Here is a 16,095-nt window from a genome sequence, read left to right as displayed (position 1 = left end):
AATGTTCTTCATGTATCCCTCTCACAAATTAATCATAAGGGAGGATGTAGGGTTTGTGTACTCTAAGATAGAAGGGTTGATACCAAAGCACCTGAATATTTATAATAGCAAGGTTTTGACATTGGTTGCAAATCTTGATTCTCCCCTATCCTCAATGCATGCTATGTGTGTAGGGAAAATGGTCATTATACAAGAAAACATCCTAAGAAGAAGGAAAAGTAGGAAGACAATAGGGCTCATGAAAATCATTCTAAACAGGAACGTCTTGTTGAAAACTCAAAAATATGAAACAAAAGTTGATCACAAAATATACATGTCTAAGAAGTTGTGAAGTCAACAATTTCACTTCAAGTGCTTTAGAAAATAAGAACCATGGTGGGGGGTGTAAAATAAGAATCAAGGTGGGGATGTAAAGATTCTCATAAGAAACTTTTAACTAGATCAATCATTGCTTTACGAACATGTATGCCATACTTGAGTATTTGTGTTTAAATGCTTAATATTTTTAAATTAGTGGATAGGACATATTTTAACTTCAAGGTATAGTGTGCATATTTCTTGTTGAATGACGCCAGGACACTACTAGCCTAAATAGATGAAACATTGGTATAGAAACATTGACTTTGTGGTTCATTCACATAAATGTTATGTAGAGATCAACAAGAGAATAAAGTTGTTGTCTCTCTTGCTTTGGATAACCAAAATAATATGATTTATGAAAATGTGCTTGAGTCTTAATGGTAAGATCTTTTTCCTTTTGCAAGAGCTAAACATTACCTAGAAATGTTAGGAATATTTAAAGTCCATACAATGAGATTCATTTTTTAGCTCAATGGTTATAGGTAGAGGACTACCCATGCACTATGATTTTAGAGGTATTGGTTAAAGGGAGGTGCATAACACTATAATTGAGGTTACGAATGACATGGGAGGGACTCAAATTAAGCATACATTAGGGGAGTTTTGAGGTCTCGAAAATGCCTTTTAGGATGTGGAGAGAGAGTGCTCTAGACCAATAAGAGCAAAGCCTCCGTAACGGAACTTCTAATTTAAAAAAATTAAAAAATCATTTTACAAAAATATATAAATATGATAATATTACAAATTTGTATTTTTATTATGTATTTTTAGTCTCTTATATTCGTGATTATGACATATTTTGCATTAATGGCATAGAGTCTCGGCTACTTTTATTTAATGATGTTTCTAGATTAATGATAATGACTGATGTAATCGAAATTCAAATTGGTGAAAAGCATGGCGCTCAGTTTTTTCCCTCCTTTCTTTTATTCCTCTATTGTTTTTCCCTCCGTTATGATAGCCTAGTCCTCTCTCTCTCTCTCTCTCTCTCTCTCTCTGTGCATGTATCTCTCTCTTCTACCATGGATACAGAAATTCGACCTTCAACAAGGCGTCCAAGCTCCCAAATCACATCCATATCAGTGTTTAACTCATTCCAAACTGATGGAAGATGGATTCCTACTATCATTAGCAAAGGTAGTTGGATCACCATGCAACAAGCAAAACGTGGAAAAAGGCAAAGACATGAGAGCTCGCTTATCTCTGCTTGGAAGGGCAGAATCTGAGATTTTAAGCTTGGAGCAAATAAGAATAGTATCAAAGAGGTACTAGTGCAACATGTGTTCATGCATAGAGAGCTGTGTTTGAAACCTGGATCTTCAAAGCTTCCAATGCATAGACCAAATTGTAAGAATTTGATTCTTAAAGTTTTTCCTTTCTTAAATATGGTGTAGGTTTTTCCATTATAATATTTGTTTGTCTTGTAGATGTCTATCCCTCTAATCTTGAGGAATGGCAACCAGTGGAATCTATTATTGATGTTATTGATGTTATACATGGTTCAATTGGAGAAGAAATGTATAGAGGTAGAAAGAAGACAGAGCTTGCAGAGAATGGAATATTCTTTTATGACCATTCTTATGTTATTCCTATGCGGTGTTGCCAATGGGGATCAATAAAACTCCTTCCTTTGCCAGATTTTTCAAGCTTTGAGTGGCCTTTGCCAAGTCCAGCTACTAGTGAGGGCTATAGATGTAAGATATTTTCTGAGATCCAGAAAGCACTAAAATCTAATATCTCAAGTAGGCTAAGCAAAGTTACTTTATTGATTTCTTCTCTAATATGGAGATAAGAATAACAAAAACCATGCTTTCAGTGAAGAGACTAACATATGATCATATCATACAATTTGTTGATGAAGGATGGGATACAAGGACAAAAGGAAAAATTATATGTAAGATAGATCAAGACTCTATAGCTTGTAAATATATGATTGCTACTCAAAATTTTATCCTTAGCTTTTACTATAGTCGATGGCATTTTGTTGGTAGTAGTCTAGTTGCTTTAGACCAGAATCTTAATGACTTCAGCAAGGATCCTATTGTGGATCTTGATATTTGGTTCAACGAGGATATTATTGCAATCTTAAAGATCAGAAAATCATGTACGCTACATCAAGTGAGGATGGATTTACAAAATGAAGACATTGAACTACCATGCTCCTTTGTATTCCAACTTGACAAGAAACGAGTAAGTTTTCACATCATATTATATCTACTTAGATGTATATCAAGATCTCACTTTCTAACTAACTAACATTTGTAATTTATTTTTTGCAGATATTGAAAAGGAGAGAAAATAAAATACACTGCAATGACATTCAAGAAAAGATATCTTTACTATCAATATAAAATACATGTACAAATTTTGTAGCATATGTCTATCTGCCATCTCTATGAGATATACAAGGGCTGAAGGGCAAATTTCTATATATGAAGGCCTACAAGGCGATATGGCAAAGCTATTTCTTTTTTGGAGAACTATCCTTTCTAGGAGTCCTTTTGCCTTGCTTTGATGTCTTGGGTATAGAAGGTATTGAAGCTATGGATTTGCCTTCCGTGGATATAGGCACCGCATCTCCTTCATGGTGCAAATCCCCACCAATCTCTGTTGTTGGTTGTATACAATTGACCATCATATACTTCAAGAGCTTTGCTCTGATGTACCAAATATGCTCAGATGTATAGCAATCCTTCGAAAACTGTCACACATTTATAGAAAAAAGAGTTTTAGTTCATTATTGTTCTTACAATAGACTATATTTTTATCATCAATGGACTATTTGCAATTAATATCTATCTTAAAGTTTAGCATCTTTCATATTACCTTTACATGTTTATCATCATTAAGATAAACAAAGTTAACCATTCTTCTAGCATTTGCAATCACCCTCCAGCCACAAGAATGGCTATCATCCTGATGGGGACACTGCAACCACCAACACAAAGTAAAACTATAAAGAGGACGAATGGTAGTTCATAGAATAAACTCATGTTTCAATTATTTTAATGAATAACTTACCGCAACTTGTCTATATTGCATTGTTGCAAGCAAATCAGATGGCATAGGAGGTCTTTTCTCTAGCTCTTCAATTAATCTTTTGGCACCTCTGTATATAAAATATGTTGAAATTTAGAGTACTTACAAAAAAAAGAATTGAAATATCAAGGAGCCCTTGGATAATATAACTTACAATTTAGCATTTCCATGGCTTCCTTTCATAGAGTTGATTAAAAAACATTGCTTATCCACAAGGTCTATTGCAATCAAGCTCCAATGAGAACTAAAAGCAATCATATCTCAACAAATTAGTAGGATAAAATCTCAAAAACTCTAATAGAATATTGAATCACTTACTTTTCATTATATGGAATTATAAGCAGCTCCAAAGTATGGAAGTCAATCAAATTGAGCCAGTGCTCAATAAAACTTGCATCAAGCTCATTCCTCATAAAGAATGAGACAGATGGATCAAAAACCTCAATTTTTTGTTGTATATCCAAAGGAAACTCATGCATTATACACCTAGAAAAGGCATAGAAATAGTGAGTATAAACAAGAAAAATCTTATTGCTAAAAAAATATCAAAAAGTATAAGTAATTATGGATGGACATACCTTAGGCCAGCAAGAATAAGAGTGTCATTTACTTCTCTTCTTTTATCCTTAAGAATCTGAACACATCCAGCGTCAAAGGAGAGAACCTCAGTTCTTTTGCCTAAGTCACCAGGTAAGAAACAAAACACACTGAATCCTTTTGGATTAGTTGCTTCAAGAAGGGTGGCTAGCTCATTTTCAAAGGACTCTAGTTGCTCTATTTCCCTTTCTTCAACCCTTTGCTTCCTATACTCTCTCCATTTATCTGCTTGTTCCTCTTTAGCCTTCTCCTCTTTTTCATGTTGCCTTGTATCCTTCTCATGGGTGACCCTTGTATCCTTCTCATGGGTGACATCCTCAACCCTGACACCAGAATCATCTTTCTTTCTTCTAGCTGGGGGCACATTAAGGATATTAAATGTCTTCATATCAGTGAGGGGAATTGGCTCAAGGACCTTTGAAAATCTATACCTTAGCCTCCTAAGAATTACCATGTCCTTGTCCATGAGTGTGAGCCTATGAGCATGAGCAGCACAAATGTAGGCATCTTGGAAAAACTCAATTAGAAAATCCTCTGTGGCTTCTTGTATACAATTAAGAGCTGTTCTTGTCCATCTGAAACTATCCAAACTATATCTGTCACAAATTTCCCTGACAAGCCTCTGAAAAGATAACTTTGGAATTGCATTGTCAAGAGCATTTACTGCCTTCCTAATCTCCCTTAGACACCTGACATTTTGAGAAAACCTTCTCCTTGGCTTTGACTTTCTAGAGAGCCTCTGAGGCTTTGAAGACTGATGAATCTTTGATGCTAAATCCCTCGGATCAATCTTCCATTTTCTTACTGTTGACTTAGTCCTAGCCATCTGCCAAAAAAACATATGTTACTTCTTCTCCAGCATGTAAAGCAAAACTCGAGTCCCAGATAAGAGTTATCTATGCTGCATGGCGTTTTCTCGTATTAGCTGAATTTTTCTCGAGCTGTCTAGTGAAACGCGAGTGTCAAGCAAGGCGCCTCCTTGCAGCTGCTTCTTTTCGCGTTTCACCGGACTTGTTGTCCATTGTAGCCAGTGAAACGCGAATTTAAGCCAGGAAACCTGCTTGAAGTACCTTATTTTCGCGTTTCACCGGACAGCTCATGAATAGCATAAAAATTGACAATGTGAAACGCGAGTGTCAAGCAAGGCGCCTCCTTGCAGCTGCTTCTTTTCGCGTTTCACTGGACTTGTTGTCCATTGTGTCCAGTGAAACGCGAATTTAAGCCAGGAAACCTGCTTGAAGCACCTTATTTTCGTGTTTCACCGGACAGCTCATGAATAGCATAAAAATTGACAAAACCAAGAAAAAAGAGCTTGATCCAAGGAAATCTTTTAAGATTACTTAAAATATCCATAGGGAGGAAAGAAACAGGCACCGAGAGCATGGAATGCTCAGATAAGTAATTAGTAACAGCAGCATGGATTTCAGATAGCTCATGCAGATCACAGTAAGATTTTCTTAAATATCAACAATATTAAGGAATGCTTTCACTGTGGAAAAAATTCTTTTGTAGTGGTCATGAGCTAATAATAACATAAAGGATTAAGGAAAAATATTAAAACAATGCATTGAATGGAGCTTGTTATTGAAAAGCAAGATGCAGAAACCATACCTTCTTTTCAGCTTGTTCTTCACAATCTCAGCCTAACGATGACAATATGCTTGAAGGTTTGCTTTGTTGGAGAAGTAGTGAAATGCTTGGAGATTGGAAGGAAATGCTTGCAGACTGGAAGGAACACCAAAAACAAAGATGGAGTAGCGATGAAATGCGATGAAAGCTGAAGGCGGTGAATTTGCATGGACTCAACGTTCTTCGCAAAGTGTTAATAACACACGTGTGACGTACTCTCGCTTATCGAAATTTTTTATTTACTTGGAAAAGGGTTATTTAATACACGTGTAACGTATTTTTGGAAAAAGAGAATGTGCACGTCTTCTGAGGAGTTTATTGCGCTGTGTTAAGTCAGACACGTATACACGTATTTTTCCATTATTACACAAACTTTTTCGTTGGAACTATCACCACATGCTTAACGGTCGATATAAAAGCATTTCAAACCCATTTCTCCGACATTGTCTTCTTCTCTGCCAAAATTTCGTCTCGACTTCCCTTCAAGGTCCTTGCATCCTGTGTGGAGAGCAGTTCAACAATCTTTGATAGGTAACAATTTTTTTTATTACAAGCATTTTAACAAAATAAATTTGATTAATATAGAAAGAATGTTTTATAACACTTAAACAATTAAAGATGTTATGTGCTTTCTATCTTTCAAAAGCAGCAAAGCTTTTCCAAAAATGATTATATCATCAATTTGTGTGTTTTCATAGAATTTATTTATTGTTCATGTTTCCTTTCTTCATTTGCAATTTTTAACAAGTAAAACGCGAGAAAATGTATGTGTTGATGATATTTTGCTTAGTATCGCGTTTCACCGGCCACATTTTAGAATAATTTTTGTCTTCAAGCTAGTGTCCGATGAAACGCGATTCCTTCACAGGCATTTGCCTTTCACACTTTAATTTTCGCGTTTCACTGGTCAACTAAAAAAATTCTCATGTTTTGATTTTTTTGTCTTGGAAAATCAATGTTGGGGCCTCTTTCCATGATATCATCTTGTTTTATTGGATATTGGTTCTTTTCTGCTTTTTTTTTTCAGGGATAAATATTTTTCTGGTCAAAATGACAAAGAGGAAGCTATCTCTGGAAGGAATGGATGAGGAGGAGATAATTGAGACATCTGATGATAGGCTCTTTGATCTTTTACACATCACTGGAAATTCTTCCAAGTTTTGCTATATCAGGGAAATTTTCAATGTTTCTTTTGATTTGAAGGAGTTACTGGAGGATCTTGATGATAAACTTAAGGAGTACAGATGTTTTTATGATAGACATGTGCAAGGTTTGGAAGTCAATGGATTTGTTCATTATAGTTATGTCATGGGAGCCACCAATACATCGAGGTCAACTTTGCTCGGCAGGTTCAACCTCATTGATGAGGAATTCAGAAAGAAAGAAACATGTTGCCCTTTCCACAGGTACTAACACCAATGCCTTCTAATCCACAAGGACGTTGGATTTATTGTGTATCTTCAGTACATGGAAAATTCTTCTCCAGATATAGACCAACAGAGAAAGCTAGAGGATATTGCAAGTATGGATAAGGAGGTCGAAGAGAAGGAGGAGATGTTCCAAGAAGATGTTGAGAATCAACTTGTCCAAGGTTTTGATGTAGGTTTATTCAAGAGTGACAATATCACAATGGTGGAAGAAAAGGAGATTGAGCCAAGTGCACAGGTTAATGAATAAGGTCCTCTTGCCTGTGTTCCAACATTTTCCACTTATCTTATCAACAAGAAGAGATATGTGTTGCTAAATGATATTCAACATCTTTTTGATCTTAGAGAAGATTATTGCTTAGCAATCCTTGCAGGTTGGGGCAAAAATGACATGAATTTTATAGGTTATGAACAAGAACCACTAGCAAGTCTTGATGTTGAGGGAGAGAATTTCCAAGATAGCTCTATAGCCTTACATACATGTATTAATCAGATCATAGAATACGAAAAGGGGGGGCTACCTACAGAAGAAGAGTTCTTGCAGGTCCAGAAGAAACTTCATATTGATGATGTAGGGTATGAAGAGAGATTGAAGTCTCCATCAGATGAGAAGCCCAAGAGTTCAATAAATCTTTATGATGATAGTCTTCTTGAAGAAAATGAACACCCTAAGGTATGAAATATAATTCGAAGTTACCCATTGAGTTTATGTTAGACTTTATTATGCATTATAGATAAATATCTTATATCTTGTACTGTTGTGGTTTGTTCTATAGATTGAGATTGAAGATCTAGACAACTTTCTTGGAAGGGCCAAGGGCTCTAGGCCAATGAAGCTTGGAAAAAATCAAAGCCTTGGCCATTATATTGGAAACTTAAACAATCAAACAATTGTAATATATCATAGTAGATTCTCAAGCTCTCCAAGTCTACCAATGATGGCTTTGAGAGCTATCTCAAAGGTTATTGGATCTCAAGTTTTCAGCAGAGGTTTGGACAACATCATTTTGGTGGAGAAGGAAGAAGCCATAAGAGTTTTTGGCTTTATGCCTGGATACAGTGGATCTAGAGCTGGATATTTTGGAGTTCTTGGCTCCTATTTGCTCTCTTATGTAGGAGATAGTAAGAATTTGAAGCTTCTTCCAGGCTATCGGAAACAAGAGTTTTTGAAATACAGAGGTCTTATTGAGTGGGATGAAACAAAAGATTCCTCTAGAGGCCCTGTCGAGCTACCTGAAACCAAGGACTCCACTGAAGGCTCTGTTGAGGTGCCTGAAACTAAGGACTCTTCTGCAACACAATCAGACTAGAAGATGCCAAAGATTAAGGGTTTCTTGAAACCCATATTTTCCCAACTCTTTGTTTGGTTTGTAACCATTCTGTAAATCTTTGCTTTGCGCAAGAATTTAAATATCTATCTTTTCTTCTTTGGGTAACAATTTGTATAGTCCTTGCTAAAGATGATGTATTGCTTGATGTGGTTGTATCTTTAAGCTTGAATTTATGCCAAATTTGTCGATAGAACCATTGAAAGACCTCTAATAAACTGTTGGCTTTGTGTCTTCCACCTCCATGTCTTGTATGTCTGAAATATTTTGTTCTTGCTTGATAATGTGATTTTTCCATACCTTGGGTTGACCAGATAGATAGAGATCCATATTGTTTAATAAAGTATGGAGCATGGTTGTATAGAATATGCTGCATAGTCAACAAATAAGGAAAGTTATTAAAAAACATTATATGAGTTCGACAATGAAGAAACAAACATATACAAACTTCTTACCATATAGTGAGTAAAGTGTTGATCACCCCAAGCTTCTGTCATCGCCTTTTTGAAAATGTTCAATTGGATTTTAAAGTCTTTGAGATCATCGTCATTCCATTCAGTCTTATCACAATAAAAAAACACTTTGTCTAGTGTTTCCCAAACTTTAGCTTTTCTATTTCGAGCTTGTCCATTATCAGTGTGATCCTTAACTGCATTATGTAGGGATTTCCACTGATTAAATTTAATAGTTGAGCCACCATTTCTCGAGTTTATCTTGCCAAGTCTCCCATGAAAGCCTAGAAACCTTCTAGCCTTCACTCCACCAATAGATGGTTTTTTTGGGACACAATTACCATCCTTAGACTTCTGAAGATCTGGTTCAATAACAACATTGCCACCATGCAAACCAATTGCAGAGAGAACTTTTTCAACCTTTGTTATAGCATCTGTTCTAGTTGATAATGGCTTCAACTTCCATGCAAATCCTATATAGAGATGAACAAGCTTTTCGATTATCCTGCAAAGTGCATGAAGTGTACAAATATGGGCATTCGCTAAAGGAATGTCCAAGACTGGTTTAAACTGTGGATCCTTATTGTGCCTAGAGGGAGCTCTATTCCAATTGCTTGAGTTTAACTCTACAGCTGGTGACATGCAGTATAAGCAAGGAGATCTCGAGTTAGCTCCTTTTGATACATTATACATACATTTGAGTGTCTTTAGGTCACCAGATATGTGCCACTCAATCCTGTAGTTCCCTAATCCTTCAACAAATAGCTCTTCTCCTGCTTGTTGCCTTTGAATAACATTAGGTATTGATGTTTGATGAAAAACCCAATATAGTATATCAAAATTCTCAGTATCTACCTCAAATGCTCCTAGCCACCAGATGTTATATTCAGATTGAACACTAAATGATGTTGAGTGATTGCAATGACTTGACGAAAGTGCTCTATTCATCAAGGTGATAGAGATTCTCTCCAATTTTTTACATTTCAGAATCTCACTTTCATCAAGTTTAATCACAAATCTAGCCACTCCCTGTGCCTCAGCTACTGACAAGTCATAAAATTTGATCATTAAGCATTGTAGGGTGGGCAAGTCAAGGAAAATATTGTTAAACTCATTGAATGTAACCTCCTTTTTCTTGCCCTTGAAGCTAGCCTTGATATGAAAAGGCTCACCTAGAATTTCCATCACTTTGTTATTAACTCTCTGTCTGATAGTCCTAACCACAAATGGTTTCGGAAGTATGCAATTGTGTACCTATCCTTGCTTCATATTTGATTGTAAAAGTTGGAAAAGTTGCATATAAGCATCTCGACTGATACCAATACTATCCAGTGTCTTCTGTACTAACTCAGAATCCAAAGAATGATCCTTCACAAATGACTCCAAGCATTGTTTCTTTGCCTTTTTAAATTTCTTCTTCTCCAAAATATCCTTTGAAACCACTGAAGGAAGAAGATGATAATAAAACTGAGCTGCTTTTAAAGAATCTCTTTCACTTGCATTTGGTTGTAGAAGAGATCTAAGCAAAATTAACATCACAAATCAATGCAAGTAGTTTAAATAAAGCCATATTTAAGATTTTTCAAGTGAAAAAAAATATACCTTGCTGCTTGGATCCTTTTACCATAGCCTCCTCCTCCTCGTTTGAGATTCTCAATATTTTTAAGAGCTCTTTGTCGATTTCGAAGGCCTAATAAAGTTTGCTTTTGTTGATAAGCTTTGATACGCTTTTCCAATGAATGAATTTTTTGTTGATAATCCTCTAGCTTCTGCAACAACTCTAAATTGTGTTCCATCAAAAGATGATTCTCTAGTCCAAGGATATCCTTTTCTGCAACAAGATTAAGTGTATAACCTAAAAATCCATTGTAGCCATCACCAATAAACCTCATTAATGACGAGCTATTATAGAAAGGAGGAGTGCTATTTCTGCTAGGATCTTTGGGATATAGCTTTCCATCTAACCAAAGATCAATATTCTTCTTTCCTTCAAACCTCAGTATATGTTTCATAGACTCTGTAACCGTGATAGATTTTGTTCTCTTTCTTATCGGTTCATACTCACTGTCCAACTCAATATGAAGATGATAGAGAGGTCTTTTATGAGAGCTACAGAGATCATTAGATGATTGATCCATAGCTGAGTTACAGAGATCATTGGGTGATTGATCTATAGCTAAGGATATGATTAGAAGCAAGAACGAAAACAAAGAAGAGACTAATAAGGAGAAGAAAAAAAGAAGAGAGAAACGATGGAGAAACGATGGAGGGAGGCAATCGAGTATCCACCAAAATTCAAATTGAATATTACTTTTCACTTTAATGAGGAGAGGTAAGATCTTCATTATGACAACCCTACCAACTTTATGGCGACCTAGATTTCTAGGTTTGATGTGACCACGAGAATATCACGACAATGATTTATTAACGAATTTTGATATTTTAACTTACCAAAATATAAACCTTTTAAAAATTCTATAAAATGATTTTATTTCGTAAATTGTTATCTCTCTCTAGGATCTCTTACAGGGCATTTTCGAGACCTCAAAACTCCCCTAATGATGGCATTGCAAGTGTGTAGCATTGTTGCTTTATCCTAGTTTTCCAAGTACAATCAACAAAACTCTCTCTCTCTCTCTCTCTCTCTCTCTCTCTCTCTCTCTCTCTCGCACATTATAGGAATAATTAAAAACTTTATCTAACTACTAAACTTACTTCCAAATAATGTAGAAATTGTCAAGGAGAGGAATTGGGAGAGAGAAAGAGGAGAGAGAAGACTGCAGAGAAGAAGAAGAAGAAGAGTAGAAGAGAGAGAAAGACAGTTACGAGGAGAGAGAAAGACTAGAAATAGAGAGAGAAAGACTAGAAGATAGGGAAGGAAGACATGGAAGCTTGGAGAGCAAGGTGAAGGAGAAAGAAGACTTGTATATTTATCTGATAATGAAAAATCAAGTCCCCGCACCTTTTATACATGGCTAGTTTAGCCGGTACTTTCCCCTATATTTTAATCCCCTGTGTATCCTGTGCATCTCCATACCAATTGTCAAAGAGAGGAACTGGGAGAGAGAAAGAGGAGAGAGAAGACTGCAGAGAGAAGAAGAAGGGCAGAAGAGAGAGAAAGATAGTTACGAGGAGAGAGAAAGACTAGAAGATAGCGAAGGAAGACATGGAAGCTTGGAGAGCAAGGTGAAGGAGAAAGAAGACTTGTATATTTATCTGATGATGAAAAATTAAGTCTCTCTCACCTTATATACCAGCCAATGTAGCTAGTATTTCCCCGTTATTAAATCCCCCTCTCTTACATTCCATCCCCACCCGAAGGTTTTTCCCCTCAAAAACTATTTGGGCACGTGTGGTAACTGGGAGGGGCCGATCAGAGTACTACTATGCGGCATTATTACAAGGGTATACTGATGAATGAAGATGTATTATTGTGTATGATGGGCCATGGGGTATGTATGATACATGGGCCTTATTGGGGAGTTATAAACATGAGTTTGTGATCCAAATATCTGGAGTAAATGTGGGCTACAGACAGTGGACAGCATGATGTTTACTACAGGACCCTGCTGTAGTAAATATGTCATAACTTTCTGTCGGAGGCTCTGAACGGGATGTGCTATACATAAAATGGAGCTCTCAAGAAGTACTTTCAGCCTATGTATGGTGTGCATTGCTGTCCATAGTGTAGAATAAAATCTGCTTTTAAATAGAGTGCTATCTGCAGTCTGTCTGGGGGAAAACAGGGCCATAGTTAGCTAGATCTCAAGTGGTAAACCTTGCCACTTAATCAAGTATTCCATGATCGAGCGAGAGTGAATCCTTTTTTCCCTTTGTCCTATGATTTTCCTCAACATAGTCCACTGCTGAGCCAATGAAGGGCTTCAACTAACTCACATGGAAGACATTATGGATCTTCATAGATGGGGGTAATGCCAATCGATATGCCAAGTCTCCCACTCTCTTGATAATCCAATATGGTCCATAGAACCTGTGTGCCAACTTATTGCTGGACCCATCTTTAAGGGAGGCAGATCTAGACTTAGGCACTTTCAAGAGCACCAAATCCCCTTCTTGGAACTCCACATCCCGTCTTTTGTCATCAGCATAAAGCTTCATTTGATCTTGGGCTCTCTTCAAGTTAGCTTTACACAGCTGAAGTAAGGCCTACATTCTCTCCAATTCTTCCTTGCTTTGTGGATTTATTTTATCATTGAAGATAACCATAGGAAGGGGCACCTTGTAGCCATACAAGGCCTCGAAAGGTGAAACTCCAATGCTAGCATGTGTAGAGTTATTATAGGCAAACTCAGCCAAGTGCAACCATGAGTCCCAAGCATGCTGCACATCATGACAAAAATGCCTCAAGTAAGTTTCCAGCCATTTGTTAACCCTTTCTCTCTGACCATTTGTTTGTGGATGGTAAGCAGTGGAAGGGGCTAATTGAGTGCCCATAGAGCTGAAAACTGCCCGCCAAAAGTTACTCATAAACTTAGCATCTCGGTCATGCATAATGACTTGTGGTAAGCCATGTAATTTGAAAACATATTCCATGAATTGGCTGGCTACTTGAGAAGCATTATACTGAGTCTTTGTGGGAATGAAATGGGTTGCCTTTGTGAGTCTGTCCACAACTACATAGATGCTATCCCAACCTTTCTTGGTCACTGGTAGGCCGGTAATGAAGTCCATAGTGATGTGTGTCCACTTACCTTCAGGCATAGGCAATGGCTGAAGTAAACCAGCTGGTTTTAAGGTGATGTCCTTGTTTTGCTGACAAGGCACGCAGCCCAAGACAAAGTCTTTCACATCTTTCCAAAGGCCCTTCTAGTAAAAGCTTTTAGTAAGTTTGTCATAGGTCTTAAAGACTCCCAAATGACTAGCTATAGGGACTGAATGCATCGCCTACATGATTTTCAGCTTGAATGGGGAGGTATTAGGGATGGCAATTCGGCCATTATACCATAAAAGCCCATTTTTCAGCTGATAGAAGAGTTTTCCACACATTGTCCTTGCTATAATTTCTGAAATACATTGTTGAAAACAGCGTCTAACAGGTAAGCCTCCTGAAGCTAATGTATCCAATCAATGTGTAACTCCATGATAGCATAGGCTTTACATGCCCACATCCTAGACAAGGAATCAGCCACTACATTGTCCTTCCCACGAGTCTGGGTGATGTCAAAGTCATAGTTCTGTAAGGTGGCTGCCCATCTCCTCTGCTTCGGAGTCAGATTCGACTGAGACAAGAAGTACTTGAGTACTCTATGGTCGCTTTTCACTCTAAATCGGCTACCATACAAATAGTGATGCCATTTCTTAATGGCATGAAGGATGGCCAGCATTTCCTGATCATAGACATTCATAACCCTCTCATTTTCAACCAGCTTTCGGCTCTCAAAAGCTATGACCCCACATTCTTGTAGCAAGACTGCACCAATTCCTCTCCCACTGGAATCACACTGAATGGTGAATTCCCTACAAAAATTAGGGCACCCCAAGATAGGGGCTGAAGTAAGCAAATCTTTCAGTTGATTAAAGCTTCTATCTGCCAATGCATCCCAGAAAAACACTTCTTTCTTCAGCCTATTAGTGAGAGGGGCTGCAATAGTGGCATAGTGCCGAATGAATCTGCGGTAAAATGAGGAGAGACCCAAGAATCCTCTCAAAGAGGTAGTATTTGCAGGTGTGGGCCAATCTTTGACACACTGCACTTTCTTTGGGTCAGCTCTAATGCCTGCCTCACTGACAATGTGTCCCAAGTACTCAACCTCAGTCTGCATGAACGAACACTTTGTCTCCTTAGCAAAGAGTCTATGGTGTCTAAGTATGTCAAATATCTACCTCATGTGCATAAGGTGAGCTTCCTTTGAGCGACTATAAATGAGGATGTCATCGAAAAATACCAATACAAATTTGAATAAATAAGCCTGAAGTATTTTTTACATGAGGCTCTAAAATGTGGCTGGTGCATTAGTCAAGCCAAAGGACATGACTAAGAAGTGATAGAGCCCATGATTAGTCCTGAATGCAGTCTTTATCTCATCCCCTTCACGCATGCATATCTGATGGTAGTTGGATCTCAAATCAATCTTTGTGAAATACTTAGCTCCTTTCAACTCATCTAACAGGTCATCCACCCTAGGAATAGGGTATCTATTCTTGATAGTGATCTTATTTAGATCTCTATAATCAATGCACATCTTGAAAATGCCATCTTTCTTTTTGACCAGCAAGATAGGTGATGCAAAAGGGGATGAGCTAGGCTCAATGAATCCCATATCTACTAAATCTTTGACTTGCTTGGCCTCTTCTTCTCTTTCACATTTGGAAAACCTATAAGGGGGTTTATTAACTAGCTTGGAATGGGGCTCCAAATCAATGGGATGATCTACCGCTCTCTTGGGAGGTAATGTTGTAGGTAACTGAAACAAGTCACCACACTCCGCAAGTAGAGCCTTAAGGGCTGAATTATCATGCATTTTTCGAGACTGGTCTGCATTTTCCTTGTTTAATTGCAGCACAAAAATTTTGGAGCATTTCTTGAACTCTTTCTTGAGCTGTTTGGCTATAATAAGCTGAACAAGCTATCCAGCCTTGAAAAATTGCATGTACAGCAATGAAAAATCCATGGAAATGGTACCCAAAGTTTTTAGCCAATCACAGCCCAACACAATGTCTATCGGCCCCATATTGAGTGCAATCAAATCCACTTTCTGCTCATAATTTTCAGCAAGCTTAATAGGTATAGTTGGGCATACATTAGTACTAATTTCCTCACTCCCATTGGCCACTTGCACCCTCATTGGTTGCTGTAAATCAGAGACAAAACATTTCAGCCTGTCCATGACTGCTCTATTTATGAAAGTGTGTGTGCTACCACTATCTACCAAGAAAAACACATATTTCCCGTGAATCTTGCCTTGAAGATGAAGAGTGCTGGGGCTCTTGCATCCTGTCCAAGCATCCAAGGAGATAGTACAAACAGTGGCAACAGCATGTGAATCATTCTTATCACCCATATTTACATCTACATGACCGCCGAGGTCAAATGGGAAGGTGACAGCCGGGTCAAAGAATTCTTCTTGCCCACATTCCTCTTCAACCTCATCATTTTCGGCCATGATTGCAAAGGCACTAGCATCCTCATGATCCTCATCAGATTCATCAAAGACTAACATGCTATGTACCCTTGCTTTTGCATTCCTATAAGCACATTTAGATGCATGCTCGGCTGTATACTTTTCCCCGCATTTAAAGAAA

General features: G+C 37.5%; 1 protein-coding gene and 1 long non-coding RNA gene across 3 annotated transcripts in view; both read right to left on the bottom strand.

Annotated features, from left to right (window-relative positions):
* Nucleotides 1-2,774: 2,774 nt before the first annotated feature.
* LOC148009831 (uncharacterized) lies at nt 2,775-5,061 on the bottom strand. Its single transcript, XM_087673286.1, has 6 exons — nt 3,978-5,061; nt 3,718-3,885; nt 3,554-3,643; nt 3,382-3,469; nt 3,187-3,288; nt 2,775-3,061 (listed from the first exon to the last, which is right to left on the bottom strand). Exons 1-6 carry the CDS (start codon nt 4,835-4,837, stop codon nt 2,822-2,824), a joined length of 1,548 nt encoding a protein of 515 aa, XP_087529412.1. The 5' UTR covers nt 4,838-5,061; the 3' UTR covers nt 2,775-2,821.
* A 193-nt stretch (nt 5,062-5,254) lies between these two features.
* LOC148009830 (uncharacterized) overlaps nt 5,255-16,095 on the bottom strand; it is a 31,628-nt gene continuing 20,787 nt past the window's right edge. For both annotated transcript variants that reach the window (XR_015689712.1, XR_015689713.1), the window contains one exon: nt 5,255-6,123. This is a non-coding gene — a long non-coding RNA (uncharacterized LOC148009830). The remainder of the gene's footprint in view (nt 6,124-16,095) is intronic.

The sequence above is a fragment of the Lygodium microphyllum genome, chromosome 30 (assembly GCF_053477565.2).
Source record: "Lygodium microphyllum isolate KBCC chromosome 30, Lygodium_microphyllum_v1.1.10, whole genome shotgun sequence".
Classification (NCBI taxonomy): Eukaryota; Viridiplantae; Streptophyta; class Polypodiopsida; order Schizaeales; family Lygodiaceae; genus Lygodium; species Lygodium microphyllum.
The sequence above is the reverse complement of the archived record's forward strand: the minus strand, read 5'-3'. Positions and strand labels throughout refer to the sequence as shown.